Source organism: Anser cygnoides, chromosome 1 (assembly GCF_040182565.1).
Source record: "Anser cygnoides isolate HZ-2024a breed goose chromosome 1, Taihu_goose_T2T_genome, whole genome shotgun sequence".
Lineage (NCBI taxonomy): Eukaryota > Metazoa > Chordata > Aves > Anseriformes > Anatidae > Anser > Anser cygnoides.
The window spans coordinates 112,993,846-113,012,557 of NC_089873.1; the positions used below are offsets into that span (position 1 = coordinate 112,993,846).

Genomic DNA, 18,712 nt, shown 5'->3' on the forward strand with positions numbered 1-18,712 from the left:
GGCGGGGGGAGACAAAATGGCGCCGCCCCCGAGGCGCCTCCTCAGCCGCGTTTCCCCTCAGCCTGGTCCCCGCCGCCCGCCCAAGGAGGGCGAGGGCGATCCCGGCTTCAGGGCAGGGGCTGCACCTGTAAGTGGCTATGTTACAAAGAGAGAGAAGGGAAAGTTGGTACGGGCAGGTATGTTTATTTCGTTAATGCAACACCGCCTTCCACAGGGTATATACGGCATGGTGTACGCCACTGAGTTTCAATACTGCGGTTCTGTAAAGTATACAGCCATAAATATCGTGTGTCACAAGCAAGAAAACTGTTACATTTAACAGAGCAATTTACCACAGGGAACACAGGAGTCATGAGAAGGTGTTGAGCATCTCTATGCTGAATCCTTAGTTGTCTCACATCTTCTGCTAGTAATTCGTTTCGTTAATACACGTTACGGTGGTTAGCTATATTTACACACACGCTCTAGTTTTGGAGCAGTTCTTGTGATCTCTGCAGTATGTTGCTGTCAGTCTCCGTAATCCTGTATAGTGCAGAGGTGCTGTATACCAGGTACGTTTTAGTTTTTAATCACTGTAATTGAATATTCAACAAAGAACATATTTATCACGTAACTCCCACTAGGAAAAAGTTTCCCCCCAAAGTTGTTTTGCTAATGTAAGAATATACCAAAACACCGATCACACAGATGTTTATAGCAACAGTGTAAAACAAGGTAATCCACATACTGAAGCACAAAGATTAGAGTACCACGGCTGTTTAAAATGTGCAAGTACTGTTTAATGAGCCGAACAGAAAAAAGCACAATATAAAACTCACGATAGTCACTTCTCTACCCAGCTGCAGCTCATGGCCAACCAGTGTGAAAGGAAGAGTGGATTATTTTATAAATAATGTTTTGATAGCGTTTGAGAATTTTGAAAAAGTACTGTCGTTCTGAATTTTACTACTATAACGCCAGTATGTTGAGTTTCAGTCAGTGGTTCTGCAGAACCAGTACAGTTTGTTTGCAAGTAAGCCAATGAGCATAGGCAGGCAGTTGCAGTCCCCCAAGAGATGACAACATCGTGACACGTTCAGCTTTTGGTGAAAGCACACATCTGCATGTGGAAGTTATGTCCCAGGACACTGCAAATTGTAAGGAAATCAGTAGTTTTAAATTTCCTCAAGATAATAAAATACTACATTTTATGTAATTTCGTGTGAGCTTTAGAAAACATAAAAGCACAGAGTTGTATTTTTATAGAATAATATGTAAAACTGCAACTTAGCCTTTGCTAGCCTCAAAGCAGCACCACACACAGGATGGTCACCGTCTCTGGGGAACAAAGGGTCACGTATTTAGTATAACTGCAAAAGCAACTGAATGATAACATTCATCTCAGAGAACTGCTGTTCTCTTTTCTTTGAAGGCGAGATTTTTGACAAATGCAGCAGTAAGTACAGTAGACAGGAAGGATGGTGGGAGGACAGCCCAAACATGTAAGGTGACTTTCTCCTCTCATGTTGTACTATGACCGCTGATTCTTTCACCCGGGGCCTTCTATAGGACAAGAAAGCCCTTCCAACATGTGAAAGAAGACGGTGGGACAAGCTAATGGTAATATGTTGTCTGTAACTGGTAAAAGACTGCTTTATATATATATATCAAGATTCAAGGGGATTTTTTTCCAGAGGTTGAGGGAAAACTTATGTCAATTGTTTCCAATTTGTGGGGGGTAAAAAAGTATATTTAAAATAGTACGAATAAGTGGATGATATGGAACGATTACTCTGAACTAATGCTAGTCAATATATGTGACAATAATATTTAACAGCTGAAATGTACTGACACAGAAAATTGAAGTAGTGAATATATTAATACACAAAACATTGTTTGTATTTTGAAATTAAACTATTTCTGTTGTGCCTCAAATTCAAATATAAGCCTTACAAATCTCCATAGCCTCTGTTATAAATTAAACAACTTCTAAACAATACTTGTCAACATTCAAATCTCAATAAACTTTGGCAGCTCTTTGGTAAATACTTATAAATATCAATTAACAAAACAGTAAAAAGGGAGTGGGAAGGCTACCAGCAGGGAGCCTCTTTTGAAATTCCACAAAGGGGAACAGAAATGAGAGCTCCCTAAGCAAAAACTATTTCCAAGGTTGGTATATTTTATTGAGATTAGTAGCTCATCCTTCTTTTTCTGTCTATTCAAATACTATTACATTGGGATTTTAATAAGTTTCAGACAATTTTTTGTGCTCTACCATATATACATATTCAAAATTTATACACAAATAATAGTGGCTGCTTATGAGTAAAGTTTCAGTGCATTTGACAATTAATTATTGCACACAGAATAATCTCAAATGCCCAATTATTCTACTGGATAAATCTAGCAACAAATATATCCTCTTATATTTTTGAACACCTATCTTTCTGTAAAATCTTGCGTTGGTGACACCTTAGGTGCCGAAGAAGAAGTGAAAGGATCTGCAGGGGATCTGTTGCTGGTTATTCTTGATGGTATAGGAGGTGCAGGTGGTCTTCTTGCTGGCATTGTATAGAAGCAATCAGTAGAACTTTTATTCCAGTCAATATCAAAGTTAAAGTCTGAACCAATAAAAGTATTTTGTTCAGTGCCCAGCAAATCTGGAGATCCAGCTGACTTCCTGGAACCGATTCGCTTAAAATCTGGAACACTTTTAGATGGCTTTAGCTTTACACTGAAATTCTCCTCCTCCTCAAACGTTACCCATCCTTTTGGCTGTACATTTTTTACCATGAGAGAGTTACTTCGCAAGCAAAAACTGTTTTCAGATGCATCAACAGAAAATACAGGCTTGCTCGTATTACGACTGGGGGGATTTAGGGAAGGGAAAGGATTGAAAGCAGCACGTCCTTCCAGTAAATGTGAAGTTAATTCAGATTCTTGGGTTTCTGTTCTAAATGGGTTTCCAGCATTAACGGTTCTTTCAGTGAATGGATTTGTGCAGTTCAGTCCAGTAACAAATGGATTTGGAGAGCTGCGCATATGTTCCTGGGATGCGTTAAAGGTTGGAGTAGGAGGCATTGCTGGCATGCAATTTACAGTATTCAAAATATCATAATTTCTTTGTGTTGCAGAAGGTAACTGCATCAACTCCTTTTGGTTTGAAGTTGGAACGGTTGATGTTCGAACAGATGTCTGCATCTTTGATACAAGCAGCTTAAATGACAGATCTTCAAAAGGGTCACTATTTAACTGTGTTTCGAGTTGAGTGCCATAGGTTCCATTTGTTTTAATCTGGAAAGAAAACAAAGTGCTTAGTAAGTCACGTGGCTGTCTGTTTTTAATATTACTAACTCCCCATTTCTCAGTTCTATGAGAACAAAAGAAGCTCTCGGTATTAAATGAAAACTTCAATACAATTTGGTTACAGTTATTTTTACAAGTCCATCATGCAAGTTGCTTCTTTTCTGGAAGCCACTAACTCTCAGCCCCTTCTCTGAAGTAAAGCTTACTGGCTGTTAAACACAAGTCCCCTCTCGTCCCCCCAGCCCATGCCATCAGTTCATGCAGCTCAGAATCCTGGCCAAAAGCACGAAAACACAAAAGGCATTGTATCAGAAAATCTTTGAGAAGCTTGGGCAATTACGCTATATTCTAAACAAGTGATAACGCAGCACAGACGTGAAATGAAAAGCTCTAGGTCTCACTGTTGGAAAGGTTCTAACACTGATGTTACAAGCAATATTTGCGCATCACAATGAAAGGGAAAATTAGTGTTATTAGTATATGCACATTAGGCATTTCTGTAGGCTTCTCTGGTGTTTCTTGATGTGTGAAGCTAAAATCAACAGCTTTGTAGGGAGGAGGAAGGACTTTCTTTTAAAACACATTACTATTTTAGAAAGGCAAGTTACCATCATTTAGAATAAGACTAAATGGAAAAGCCAGTTTTGTCCATGCAACTTCTTAAAACCAAAATATTCCTGGTTTTATAAATTTCTTCAAACAACAATGTAACTTTTATACCTTGTTACAACTGTCCAGAAAAGGTAGAATATTATCTACAGTTTGTTCAAGTCATGACACTGACAGAACAAAGTTTGGAGTTCCACCTTACTAAGCAAAAGCAAAGCAATTAAGTTTCTGAGAATTCAAATTTCACAAACAACTTTGTCATTTTAACGCATTGTTTTAAAATACCCAAACATTTATACCTTTAGCATGAAAATTGCTAACAAATGTTTTGTTGAAGTAGGATGCTAGCTAAAATTATCAACTAAAGTACAATATTATAATAGCCTAACCTCAGTCTTGTTGTTTTTATTGCATTTATTCTCCATAGTCTGAAGCATGTCTCCACACATCCACTTACCAAGGAGCTATTCGAAAATAGCATACTTTAGAGACTCTCAGGACGAATAAAAATATTATAAGTTTTTTCCAATATATCCACCACAGCATTTTTATTTTATTGTTTAAATTGCAGTTGCATCTTTAATTGGTTGACAGGAGAAACAAAGTACTCTGACGACACTGCATTTGCTCTGGTGTTTTTATCAGAACAATGCTAGTTACAGGCACCCTGATACTCCTAAGTCAGGGTTTCTAAAATAGATGAAGCCTATCATTACCAAACCATAAATAGAATAGTTCATCTTCTAAGTATATAGTAAGTGTTTCAGAAACACTTCAGAAATACTATTAAAACAAAGATATCAAGGAACTGAGGGGAGAAATGTAAATATTTGAACTGTAGACTGAACGTAAAACAAATGCAGCTTGGCACAAGTTGATTAAGTCCTATGCTTATTAACCAAGTAATCAAAAAGTACAAAATCCCAAAGAAACTATGAATCCCAATTGCTCTTTATTGTAAGCAAAATTTGGTCTGAATAATTCTGGAAACAAGTGCTTTTAAATTGTCCAAAATATGATGACTTTTTAATTGTAACAAACAGTGTATATTACTTTGGGTAATGGTTCTCTGCTCTTTGAGAAATGTAAAATGTGTTTTATTTTGAAAAAAACATCAAGACTGCAATTGCATCAGGATTCATTTGTATTAAAGAGAAATGCTAAGTCCAACACCTACTTGTTTTTTCCAAGCAGATTGAGACCAGCAGACTCTGTGGTGACTAAACAACATACATAAGGTTTCTTATTGTTCCATAAACGATGGTAAAGCAAAATATTTGCTATGGCACTAGTAAATACAGTTAACGCTATCAATTTTTATTGCATTATGAAAGGGAATAGCAAACTATGGTATGACAATCAATCCATTAACATGGGCAGGTGATTTTAATGTGGATGAGACTGTAGATGTATGAAAACAAGATTCATACATCTTTTCTGCTTGAATAGATGGAGACCACATACAAGATCGGTAAATAGATACCTGTTACCCTGATGGTTGCTCCTGCTTGTGAAAGAGAAACAGACATCAAAGGAAAGAAAATTAGGAAGAAAATCCAAGTAACAAACCAACCTTACGTTAAAAATACTTTGTTTTTAACAAAAAAAAGCATTTTAGGAGATACAAACATGAAATAAAAATATTTATTACACAGCACTATAATAAGTTTTAAATTCCTGTTGTATTTTGTTGTAAAATTTATAAACTTTATCGTTAAGAGTCAAAAAAAACAGCTCAAGCCAGTTCTAGTGTTATATTCATTGTGCATCCAACTTGTGCTTGTTTGTGAAAACTGTTTGTAAGTATTTGCCTATGGGTGGTCTAACTATCCCTTAATATTCCTTCTGGGAACTGTGTTGATACGATCTCACCCATCTATAATAATAGTTTAACCTGAAAAATTATAACGACTTTCCATTCTATCAAAAGCCAAAAATTCTTTAATTTGCAATAAATAAATTCTATTTATAACAACTACTTTGCCTTTTTAATATGTTGTGTGGTAATCTATGAAGTCCCAAATATTCACTCTGTATACAAGCAATTATTTTTATAAAGAGAAACTTATGTTCTTAAATATCACAGTCAAGCTTTGAATCAAAGGATGGGATTGGAATCGCACTACCTCTCAAAAGCCTTTGTGTTTAAATTACCATTTGTAAATATGAAGTTTTCTGAGAAAAGGAATCAAGAAATGAAAGAAACATCATTTAACTAAACTCTTAAAAAATGGGAAAGAGAAAATTTTTAAAAATAAGCTGGAGACAGTAAATGAAACGCAAGGTGGGCCCTCCTTATGATTGCACAGCCAGTGTTAATCAAAGAAACGTGATTGCAGAGAAAATTACAGCTACTTGAACTAGTTTTAAACTATCTGCTTTCACTGTAACAAAACAGTATAGCCACAGCATTAGCCAGCTCAAAAACCCGTTTATAGTGTTTCTGAGCATACTTTTGCTTGCTGTGTATACACACAGATAAATATAATTTTCATAATAATTTTGAAAGAACAGCTTGCTTTCACAAAGCCATCAGTGGTAGAACTACATTTAGAAGGTGTGAGGGCTTTCAAAAGCAACAAAATGCAATCCATTTCTATTCAGAAAATTGGCACGTTCTTAAGTACCTTCTGCCTAGATATATATTTTCTATTGGCAAAACTTTATACTTTCTAACAAACTCTAAAGTCTTGATTTTCTAACTGTATATTCAACAATATCCTCCTTTTTTTTTTTTTTGGTTGAAGTTTCCAAAATGAAAAAAGTTAACAGGCAAAGAGAGAGGTTTAGCAGAAAAAAAAAAGAGTATTAAAAAATTTCCCATTAGACTTCAAAATCATCAACTCACTGAGGCTGCTTCACTGTTGTACAAAAGAGATATTACCTACCAGCTTTTTGAAAGTGGACTTCAGATATAGAGATAAGGTAAAATCTAAGATACTGGTGTAAATAAAGCTTACATAGTCATCAATGTCCACAGCTGAGTATGTTAAAAAACAAACAACAATAACAACAACACACCACCAGAGAAAACAACAAGTTCACTCTTGGAATTAAGAAAGCACAAATCTATCCACTTCAAGGAATATGCATCTTTATTCACGTAGTGAATAATATGGGCTAGCACCTGGGACTGTAGAGATTAACACCACTGGCCTCTAGTGAAGAAGTTTAGCCTTATGCGTATGTAATCAGCACTGGAAAACCTACTTCTGCATTTTTTAATTTTATTTTTAAAGCGGTAAGAAACCATGACTTTTCTTAGAAAAAGGGTTTGGTTTTTGAAAGTAACACTCTCAATGGTCCTACAGAACACAATACCAAAGTTACTGTACTGAAATTTCAAATTATTTTGGTATTTTAATTGAGAACGGGGAACGGGGAAGATAAGTGTATTTCTATTATCTATCAATATCCTCATCCTGCAATGAATTATCATCTACATAACGCACCATATCATGAGATCAATAAAGCTCACACTTTAATAAACAGGAAACAGCATTATGCATGTGTCCTTATAAACTTACATTTTAGATTGTGTATTTTTCCATATACAACTGCTAAATGACAACATAATTGTAAGAAAACGTTGTTCATATGTCTGTCATAAGAAATCTTAAGTTAAATGTTTAGTATGCAAGATATTAGTTATTCACAGACAATACAAAATCAGTTAAGAATATCCAATCAGAACTTGATGATCTTTGGATCCGATCTTTTGACCTTTATTTTTGTTTGCTTGTTTGCTTTGGGAGTTTCTCACAAATTTACAACATGCAGCACAAGCTGTGTTAATATACATAATGAAAGACATATATACTAGGTTGTTTTTTTTTTTTTTTTTTTGGCTATGTTTTGTTTCAAACTTACTTGCTGCTGTGAAGGAGCAGATTCAGAAGGCAAACTGTGAGATGATCGGCTACGAGGAGGCGGTTGTGGGGGTGGTTCCAGACTTTGTGGGGCACTTGTCTGAGACGGGTGTGATGCCACTGGTATCAGCGGCTCCTGCATCCTTAGCACAGGCGGTGGCTGAGGGACGGGCTGGGCAGGAGCAGCCTGAGGCTTGAGTGGTTCAGGAAGCAACGGTGAGCCTGCAAGTAGATTTGCAGCATTGTTCACTGTTAAGAATTATTTTAGAAATCTTAAGAATGGCATGAATGAGAATGCAGGGATGTGGAAGCACCAGGGAGAACTGCAGAAGAGCTGCAAGAGCAAGCGTTCATGGCAAATAGACTGGAAGTCATCAAGAGCCCAGCATATCTCCAGTAAAAAAAATATTACAATATTACTATAGATAGAAAACAGAGCCAGAAACCACACCATTCTTAAACATACTTCAGTTGAATTTAAATATACTTTTGGATATCATCATTATAAAATTAATATTTTGATGTTAATACATAGGGAAAAAAATTTTATATTTCAATTTAGGAAGTGGCTTTTTAGAGTCAAATATAAATCCTATTCCAAATAATACGATTATGGAGCAATCACTGCAGAGAATGATCCAGTGATCAACACATCTAATGGAAGAGACTGATAAGCCTAGACCAGAACACAGCAATCTGATAAAAGAGTTTCTCTTAATGGAATGAAATCTGTGGGCCTACATTTCCTCTGACTGCTGCCTATTATCTGCAAGGGTTTACAGTAGTGGTTGACCATCAGCACTAACAGAAGCTGTCGGATGTTATTATGCCTGAGAATCTTCATTTGTAGTGAAAAATGAAGACATATGCTGTTAATAGCAATGCATTTGAACCAGAGACAGTACCACAATAGTGACACTTAGATTTAGCTTTTTAAACATATATATGTGTGTGTGTATAAATGTATATATATATATATATAAATACATATATAAACGTACTACAGAAGAAATAAAACTTACCCCTTGGTGGTTCAGCTGGTTTGGTTTGAGGTTCAGGTGCTGGTCTTCCACCAGCGGGACGGACATGGCTTTGTGGTACACTAATAACTCCAGCTCGAGGTGGAACAGTCTGACATGATAATGGGTAGAAAGAAATTATTTTAAATTCTATTTCAGATTTGTAGTCATTTACTGCTAATTGACTCAGGATAATATAATGACTCTGTGAAAATTAACTTCTGTGATAATAGTTGTAGAGCAAATTTTTTATGCATATATACAAGCAAAGAATATATTCTCAAAATACTATGAGTGCTCAAGTCAAAGCAAAGGATTTTTACAACAATCTTCCTCTTTACACAACATTTACCAGTGCAACAACATTTACAATATTTACTATTTTGCCAGAATTAGTAACTCAACTTTATTTAAGTCTGTAAAATGTTTTTAGCAACAAAACAAAAGCATTTTATTTTGGGACCTAATAAGTATATACTGATAACCCACTGTCAACGCAGACCATAGATACTGTCTACTTTCTAGGCTATAATTGGCAGCCTGCCATTTGCAAACAGAAGCTACAGCCAATTTTATATACCAAAAGTATGTAAAGGTGCATAAGAGACTATGGTTAGATCTTTAATCCGAAACTGTTTGCTAATTGTAAAGAAGGTACTTCTGCTCCCCAGCAAACAGGATTACTGAAACGTACATTCTGCATCAACTCAAGGCTGGAGTCTTCCCAAACTTTTTGGAATATGGGCTTATATGCTGGGAATTGAATTGCTCTCTTAAAACAAAAGGACCTTCATCAGTATTTAAAGAGAAATCAGAAACTAATGCAGATTATAATTGACACTGAATGAATTACGAACACTTGAAATCTGAATGTAAAGTGTTACAATAAAACCCACTAGATATCAGAAAAAAAATTATCATGAGACAAAATAACTTAAGATTTGTTTCCTCTAGAATTGTGCACATGGTATATTCCCACAAAAAGTGGATAACAATGCGTGTTCTTGAAATGGTTTTCAGAGCAAATCTCATCAGACAATTCTCTATGTAAATATGATTTTAAAATTTGCAAACATCATCCTTGTTGGTACTTTCATTAGATGTACGCACAGTACTTGAAAGGCTTTGTATAATATCTGATTCATTATGCTTGGCTGAATCCATTTAACAACTATCTCATGTTTTAAACCACATAACCTCTGAAATATCTGACTTCCCTTTCATTGCCAAGATGCATGTCACTGGGCTTTCTATGTATACTTAGAAAGTAGGCAGAAGGACTGTCGGATTACATTCCAAAATGCAAACTGAAGATTATACATCAAAACCAAACCAACCAACAGAAACAAAGCCTAAAATATTCCCCAGGACCACTTTGGGGGAAGCAGAGCACATGGTGGTTACTGTCCCTGGTCCTGAAAGCTGTGAAAGGAAATGCTACCCAAAAAACAACCTGAGAGAAAGAAACAATGTCGCGTCAGCTTGAAAATCCAAAAGAGGGTCAAGCTAAGGCTTGAAAGCATATCTTACGAGATCTTCCTCAGACCTTACATCTGTTATAACTTAAAAAAACACACCAGCATAATAAACTGTAGAAATTTAGAAGGAAAATTATTTTAAGATAGAATGCCTACCGGTCGAGTAGCAGCATATCCAGCAGCTCCTGCACTTGAAAATCCAGTTGAAGGTGGAGGCTGGCTACGAACTGAAACAGATATTAGAGATTGCTTACTTAGAATATGTTTCAAATTCAACTTATTTCTGTATTATAATTAGTACAAAGCATGTGACTGTATTACCTAAGTTATCTTTTCTTTGTGTTCCAGGACTTTTTTGTGCTTTGAAGCATGGAAAAAAAATAGATTATCTTTGTTAGATAAGTTATAAACAGGTATTATACAGTAATGGTACATTATCACTAATGGAAATGGGAGTAAGAGACATTAGTGAATTTTTTATTTTTCAAGTTGTTACAGATTAGAGTCTATTCATCAGCTAAACTGTTACACTAGTACTCTTACCCCACAGCACATGAGAAGTAATTCAACCCTTCTAATTATAATTTAAGTCAAATCACCTCCTATTTGTTGCAAGCTAAAGATGCCCACTTGCACAGGTACCCTGTGTTCTGAACCTTGCTAGAGAAAGTTGTTTCCTTTGTCGTATATTCTGTAGATGTTTTAACAGCAGTCTTTAAAACAAAGAGAACTTATGTAACATGCTGATTCAACAAATCATGCGATCAGAAGAGTACATCCATAATTATACATGACTCAGCAATCTACAGGTTCTACACCAAGTTCCTGAACTTATTCTCTTTGTTTATGGGATAAATATATTACAGCACCAACCTCAACATTTACATGCTGATGCTCATGACAACTTTGTATGCGACATTCAAGTTGTGAAGTGCAAGATATGAAAAAGTTACCTTTACCTCAGGCAAATGCACAATTTCTAACAGGCAAAGAGGTTTAGGATTCTGGCTTGTGTTTCTGTTGCCTATTTCCCAGGAAGGTAAAATCACCATGTCAGTTACAGTAACTGGAAGGAATACTCTGTGGTACATAAGACACTTAGTTTATCAAATCAGCTTCCAGTTGGGAGACAATGCTGCTTTCTTAGAACCAGTTAGAATGGATTTCTGGGTCCAGTTCTCAGTAGATGCAACTGGCACCCAGAAGAACCTGGCTCTAGTTTACCCTACCTACTTTGAGCAGGGAATTGGACTAGATGACCACTAGAGGTCCCCTCCAACCTGAACTATGCTATACACAGAGATTTTGCCAATACAGCAAAAGGAACCAGCAACATAGCCAAAATGAATTATAGCATACAGGACTGCATTCTGATTGTGACTAGATTTGGACTTTCATTGCCATAGCTATTTTTGCTGCAAAGGGAAGAAAAACAAAACTCTCCTGGCAAAGCTAAAACAGGACCCATTCAGAACCAATACATACGTAGTCCAACTAGAATAATGCAAGAAAGATGCTTCCCATAAATATATGTCACATGCATTTAGGCATTAGAATCAAAATACATACTTTATGCTCTTTAAAAAGAGATAAAATATTAAATTATAGGGTAAATTATTTGAATATAAATTTATCCCCTCAGAACATATGAGTATGTAGCTCTTTATGAAAAATTAGGCTATCTAGATTCCTGATTTAGCTACAGGTATAGCATTTACTCTAGCAATCAGTTACATCTTCCTCTGAGAGTCAGCCTTGAAAGTATTCTTCTTGATTACTCCAGTCTATGTCTCCACATCATTTTTTGTAAATGAAGAATGCCTTCTATAATAATTCACACCATCAGAAAGCACCTTGCCTTTCTGAAAACTATGTTAAATAATAAAAAAAGATCCTATACAATAAATTCCTTAATGAAACTGCCTTCAGTGTCACAAGGACAATATCACTCAGGTATTAACATAGAAATCTATTTCTAGAATACAAGAATTGTTATGTTACCTTCTACTTCTCTCTTAGCTACCCCAGGACTGGGAGGAGCTCCAAGACCTTTTCAGAGAAAGAAGAGAAGCTGTACATTGCATAAGAAAAGCAGTAGATTGAGAAAGCAAAAACAGAAAGGACACTGCCACAAGACAGGTCTACGTAACTTAAAAATGGCCTAGCTAGATTGTAGGTACGTGTAGGAGATAACTGTTTGGAGCAGCATGGGGAAAACAGACCGACAGGAATTATAGATCAACAAGATCATGATTGGAAACATTTTGCATTACATCTGAAAGATCATTTAATTTCTTAAGTATACACTCTCCACAAACTTTTGTAAATTCAGAATGATATTAAACGTCAGTCTTGAAACTCTTCTAAGTCAGAGCATGTACCTATACTCCAGCACTTGAAAATATATGTACATCATTTATACCCTACAACATTACGTCTGCTTCCTGTAATTCAGGAGAATACTATATAGTATGTTTCTGACAAGAGTGTATTTGAATAAGCAAGTTTATGGAGTAAGTTTCTAATTTTACATAATGCATTGTATCCTACAGAATTGTATCAAGTTATCTAAAAGCAGCACTCTACTTGGGAAACCTGTGTCGACTGGTGCAGAGAATATCTGCAATAGATGTTACAGTTCAGACTGAGAGAAAGATTTTCAATCATGCATAATCATGCTGAATAATTTTGATTCTGTAATACGATCAAGCATATATAGGGTCAATAAACTTGTATGGTAAAAACATGGCAGTACATAGATAACACCAGATGGTATGCAAGGAGGAATCCTTAAGGCGTGCGTATAGGAGTAAGTAACAGTAACATCTGGCAACTCTGGAATGGCTTTAGTATAGGTGACGGGAAGGAGCTAGTGTTTAAGAAGCCTACCTTAAAAGCAACTTTTGCCTTAGCAATGACACAGCCCCATGCTTTCTCATCATGTGCCAACGTGGGGTATCTGCTCAGGAGCTCTCTATGATCTGGAAAGAGTGCTGTGAGTTTTGGCAGTTACGGGTGGAGGTGTTAGAGTGGGAAGAGTAGAGCCTGGTATGTGACATGTCGAATCTCTGGTTTTGCTGAACATCTGGTTTCAAGATGTTCGACAGTGGTATATGTTATGTATTCTGGGTGAGTTCCAGGCTCTGCCAATTAACCTTAGATTTCCACTGACAGTGAAGTTCTGAGAGAAACAGCACTGAGGAGGGATGAACAGAGAACATAAGCAGGGGACACAGAAGGAGAGCACTCTCAGAACATGTCATTTTCAGGTATTAGCTCTGCCCTCCTCCCATGCAACCCAGAGGAGCACTGGGGAAGAAGAAAAAGTAGTAACCCACAGGCTGTTAGAAGCCTACCTGCTAACTGGAGAAATAAAAAGGAGGTAGAGAGCATTCTCAGAGGATGCCCTTCTGAACCTAACTGTTCATCTCATTACATGGAAATGGACACAGTAAAACCTCTCTAGGAGCAGGGAACTAGCCTGTTCATTTCACAGACCTTCTGCACTTTCCCCTCCCAAAGCTCGCCTCAGCCCGTACTTTGAATACATATTTTCAGGGTGATTTTTTTAAGCAAATCCTGTTTTCTGCAAGATGATTAATCAAGTCAACTCCTTTCAAGGAAGGGAATGGAGAGAGTATCTTTGACCATAAGCACATAGACATGTTCTCATGTTGATGCACCATACAAAAGAAGACTTCTGTGCATGAGGATTTTAAAAGGGTTAGCAAAATTTTAAAATATTCGTTATATGGGTGAGAAAGGGTATATAGGTCAAATACCCCAAATTTCACTCACTAATAACGCTCTTCAATGGTGACAAAGCAAAGTTATCATGTTGTGATAATGCTATCACAACTGGCATTGTAAGAAGCTTTTCATGTTAAGGACAGGGAAAAAATGTACACCTCAACTTGAAACAAATTTTTGGATATAATTTTTTACTGTCACCATAGTCTGTATATAGCTTAAAATTTCTAACTGCAGTTTGAAACAGTTTTGCAGGCACAGACACCACATACTTGTTTTACAATAATGTTTTAAGGAAAGGGGTTGGATTTACATGGAAACAAATCTGTAACTTACGCCCTGACATCTTTTAGACAGAACTGCATGTTTTGCAAAGGTTACATTTACACATTAGCTTAATGGAAGGTAAACTCCAGCCTCTCTTGAATTTAAGTGTCTGTGTGTGTGCACGTGTATATACATACATAATATGCACACAAGCCCTGTGCCTGGATCAGGGCAGTCCCAAGCACAAATACAGGCTGGGCAGAGAACGGATTCAGAGCAGCCCAGAGGAGAAAGACTTCAGGGTGCTGGTTGATGAAAAACATTGTGAGCTGGAAACTTGTGTTTGCAGCCCAGAAAGCCAATCGTACCCTGGCCTGCATCAGAAGCAGCGTGGCCAGCAGGGTGAGGGAGGTGATTGTCCCCTCTGCTCTGCTCTTGTGAGACCCCACCTGAAGCTCTGCATTCAGTTCCAGGACCCCAGCACAAGAAGGACACTGACATATTAGAACGAGTCCAGAGGAGGGCCCCAAGGATGGATCAAGGGGCTGGAGCACCTCTCCTGTGAAGACAGGCTGAGGGAGTTGGGGTTGTTCAGCCTGGAGAAGAGAAGGCTCCAGGGCCTGCCAGTACCCGAAGGGGGCCTATAGGAAAGCTGGGGAGGGACTCTTTGTCAGGGAGCGCACTGACAGGACAAGGAGTAATGGCTTTAAACTAAAAAGGGAAGATTTAGATTAGATATAAAGAAGAAGTTCCTCATGGTGAGGGTGGTGAGACACTGGCCCAGGCTGCCCAGAGGTGTGGATGCCCCATCCCTGGAGGTGCTCAAGGCCAGGCTGGATGGGGCTTTGGGCAGCCTGGTCTGGTGGGAGGTGTCTCTGCCCATGGCAGGGGGTTGGAACTGGATCGTCTTTAAGGTCCCTTCCAACCCAAACCACTCTATGATTCTATATGTATATGTGTGCATATGTATATATGAGAGAAATCTAGGCCATTTCCTAATGTTTGAACAATGCATTAACTGTTTTAGCATTAAGGCCTTTTGTTTCCTTCGTTACTGAATATTCATTCTTCAGCACAAGAGGAAGAATTGTTTCACCATATTTTTCTTTTTAAACAATAAAAATTAGCTTTTTCAAAATGACTGCCATGTTCTAATGTACTCAACTTTAATTCTGATCTAAGTTTCAATGTAACTATCAACGTACACTAACAAGTACTTGCTGCTTGGGTGCATTTATTTTCGTAGCTTGGCAACCTTGCATTTCTTTTAGTATCAGTTTTACTACTGCATTTTCTAGGTTTAAAATATTTATCTAGAGGATAATCACAGTGAAAATTAACACTTTACCCAAATTGTTGCATATACTGAAAATACTGTGCATTCTCTCAGTCTTAACCTCATTTTCAGAATTTAAACCAATGATAAAAACAACTATCAGCCTTTCCTACATGAAACAGGAAAAATGTGAATACTATTGTTAAAGGGAAAAAAGCAAAACAAATTTTTTTTTAAAAAAAGAAAACTTTGGGTAATTGACAATAGCCTTTATCATTTCTTAATATTCTGTAAGAATTTACTCTATGATGCAGTATAACATCTTAATTTTGAACTATAATCAACTGAGTGTATAAAATCCTCAAAGGAAATCTTATACATTAGCAGGCAAAATATTTTGCACACCACTAAAATTAGCACATAGCCTTGTTTCCATTATTCCTTGAATTCTGAATTGATTAAATGTAAAATACGACCAATCTCTAAAAAAAAAAAAAACCACTTAGATGCCCAAATCTTACTCACTTATTGAAATAATATTGAGCCATGAGAAGAAATACTATGGGCACTGAAGGGAGTGAAGCTCTCAGAATAAAACATTAGAACACATGGTTGGGGGAGAGGGAATAACATTTAAAATGTAGTACATTTCAAAGATACGATCATTGTCATTTTGCTTGTACTACAGAAGTCTAAAACCAATGTTTCATGCACAGTACACAGGGTTATTTTTCATAGTACTTTCATAGTACAAGAGCTGGCATTCTACATAAGAGAAACGATGTCATTTACCCAGACATTATGACATTTACACTGCTTCGAGTCTTGTGCTAATTTGCTCAGAGCTGAGCTCAGGTACTGCTGAAAAGCAAAGCATTATGCCTTATAAATATACTCCATAAGTGGAAAATGAAGCAAAAGCAAATGAAGTATGATGAGCTTTGGGTCAGAATTATGGAAAAATATACTACACTTAAAAAATTGCATAAAAACCAAGTTTTATGCAAGTTATCTCTCTTTATTCAAAGCTATGTTGGGAAAGAGCAAAAAAGAAAGGCTAGTGTTTATACAATTGAGACTGAAACTAGGCAAACAGGATTGTGTCAATGTGCAGAAAACTATACAGGACTGAAGTAGTATAATAAATCTCACGTCATGCATTATCTATACACTGACTATATTCTAAAGCTTAAGCATTTTAACTAATTTGAAGTATCACACCTTTGGCATAATGACCTCCTCCACTCAATTGTACCTAAGAGCTATGCACATCTCTGGCCCCACATCAGAGTAAGCTACATTTATATACTCTGTAAAATAGATTACATATTTTTCTGGGATTGCTGAAAAGTTTAGAATTGTTTTCTCAAATAAATGTTTCTACTGAGTGCCAATGTCTGACAAGCCATTAAGAAAGTATTCGAGACTCACTCCATCTTATGTATTAATGGGCTGATATAAGTCCAAGCAGGACAGCTCAACTGTGAATCATGTGACAAAAAGGGACAAAATTAGTTTCAAGAAGCACTTCTGAGAATGGGTGAATTGTTATAACATGCAAAACCAGATCAAGTTAGAAAAAAATAAAGCTAGCCCAAAGAGTTTAAGGCCCTCAGCATTATCAAATAAATAATAAAAAAAGAATTAGGGGAGAATTATTTAAGGATTTTGTTATTTTGTAAAGCCTTGTAGCTCTCAAGTGCCTTTAAAGTAACTGCATAAATTCCTTTACTAAATTTGTGTTGCTAAATTACATTCTAGTTCCAAGAACTATAAAGCATATTTCATATCTCTAGGACGGGCTTCGGAGCACATTTCAGAGACTTGGAAATAGAAAATAAACCATCTAGATGTCAGCGCACAGCTCAGTGATTTGCAGCTTTTTGCTAACTGGTGATCATCCAGGGGAAATTAGGCCAGACTTCAGCAGTAGTATCAACGTGAAGAATAAATGGATAATCACTCCAAGTAGCTAAAATCACAATCCATTTCACAGTGCTCCATATCATGGACAGTTAGGAAAAAAGTCTATGCTTTTCGCAACTGAAAACAAGATAGCTTTCATGGAAAAGTTAGTTACAATATAGGGCATATCGTGACCAGGACAAAGTAATAAAAACCTGGAACAATCTTAATGTATAGCGTATCAACTTCTGGAGAAATATTTATTCATAAATATCAACATAATTTCTGTATTTGGACATCATTATATTAAGTATCATCACAAGAGACCACCACAGAATTTTTGCTACATAGTCATATCCGAAAACAATTAAAATCATTACCTCCAACTTCTTTTCTAGCAGGCGCAGGACTCCTACCGCCTTACAGTATTTAAGAAATGAATGCAGCAATAATGAAAAATATCAGTACAGTAAGAGGGAAGAAAAAGAATGAGAAAGTTAAAAATGACAAGGGTCAGTTTGTTAGTTGCTATGCTGCCCATATGCTTCTGAACATCCAGTTTCTCTTAACACTCAATTGTTTATATTTTCAGATGATCCAGATGAACTCTACATTAAAAACTCAGACATGATAACATGCGCATATACTAATGTCAAAACTAAAGGAATAGAAATCAATGAATGCACAAGATTATTTATCTTTTATATAAAAAATGAAGATGCTATACAAAAGCAAAAGTGTTGATAAACACTGCTGTGGGAAGCCCACATTTTTAAGCTGTGAAAATAAGTTTATAAACATTATAAAACTTATTCATTAGGCAAAGAAAATAATATTTAAATGGTGCTGAAAAATGATGTTATTTCAACATCATAATTTTGCTACTAAATGGTTTCAACTAAACATTTTAGTGAAAAACTGTGGTAGATTGCATTGAACCCCAAATCAACAATATGCAGTTTGGGTCTGGGACTTCAAAGCTTATCTCACAGAGCTGAAACAAAATGTTCCTGACCTCCTGATACGTGTCACCGCATTACCTGATGGTGGAGGTGGCCTCTGTGGCGGAGCAGGACGTGCGGGAGGAGCAACAGGGCGAGGTGGTGGAGGACGCTTAGGCTCCAAGGTCTGAGAAGACTCTTTCTGCTGGGTACCAAGCTGACTTTCACCTGGAGAACATGACAAAAAACAAAGCAAAAATTAACCACTTGCACAGTCTAATCACAGTAAAGCTTTTCTAATAGCAAATTA

General features: G+C 36.6%; 1 protein-coding gene and 1 long non-coding RNA gene across 13 annotated transcripts in view; one reads left to right on the forward strand and one right to left on the reverse strand.

Moving 5' to 3' along the window:
• The first annotated feature begins 34 nt into the window (after positions 1-34).
• On the forward strand, positions 35-5,703 carry LOC136786476 (uncharacterized). The gene is made up of 3 exons (XR_010825232.1): positions 35-176; positions 3,117-3,299; positions 5,347-5,703. It is a non-coding gene; the product is annotated as an uncharacterized lncRNA (long non-coding RNA).
• SYNJ1 (synaptojanin 1) overlaps positions 168-18,712 on the reverse strand; it is a 64,374-nt gene continuing 45,829 nt past the window's right edge. For 2 of the 12 annotated variants that reach the window (XM_066978157.1, XM_066978151.1), the window contains exons 24-32: positions 18,502-18,630; positions 17,842-17,880; positions 12,265-12,312; positions 10,585-10,623; positions 10,420-10,490; positions 8,789-8,897; positions 7,768-7,988; positions 5,381-5,404; positions 3,091-3,276 (exon numbers count right to left, since the gene is read on the reverse strand). In XM_066978157.1, the coding sequence (XP_066834258.1) occupies positions 5,384-5,404; positions 7,768-7,988; positions 8,789-8,897; positions 10,420-10,490; positions 10,585-10,623; positions 12,265-12,312; positions 17,842-17,880; positions 18,502-18,630 (677 nt within the window). In that variant the 3' untranslated portion in view covers positions 3,091-3,276; positions 5,381-5,383. Of the gene's footprint in view, positions 3,277-5,380; positions 5,405-7,767; positions 7,989-8,788; positions 8,898-10,419; positions 10,491-10,584; positions 10,624-12,264; positions 12,313-17,841; positions 17,881-18,501; positions 18,631-18,712 lie in introns of all 12 variants that reach the window. The other 10 variants (XM_066978153.1, XM_066978121.1, XM_066978152.1 and 7 more) reach the window with 9 other exon arrangements.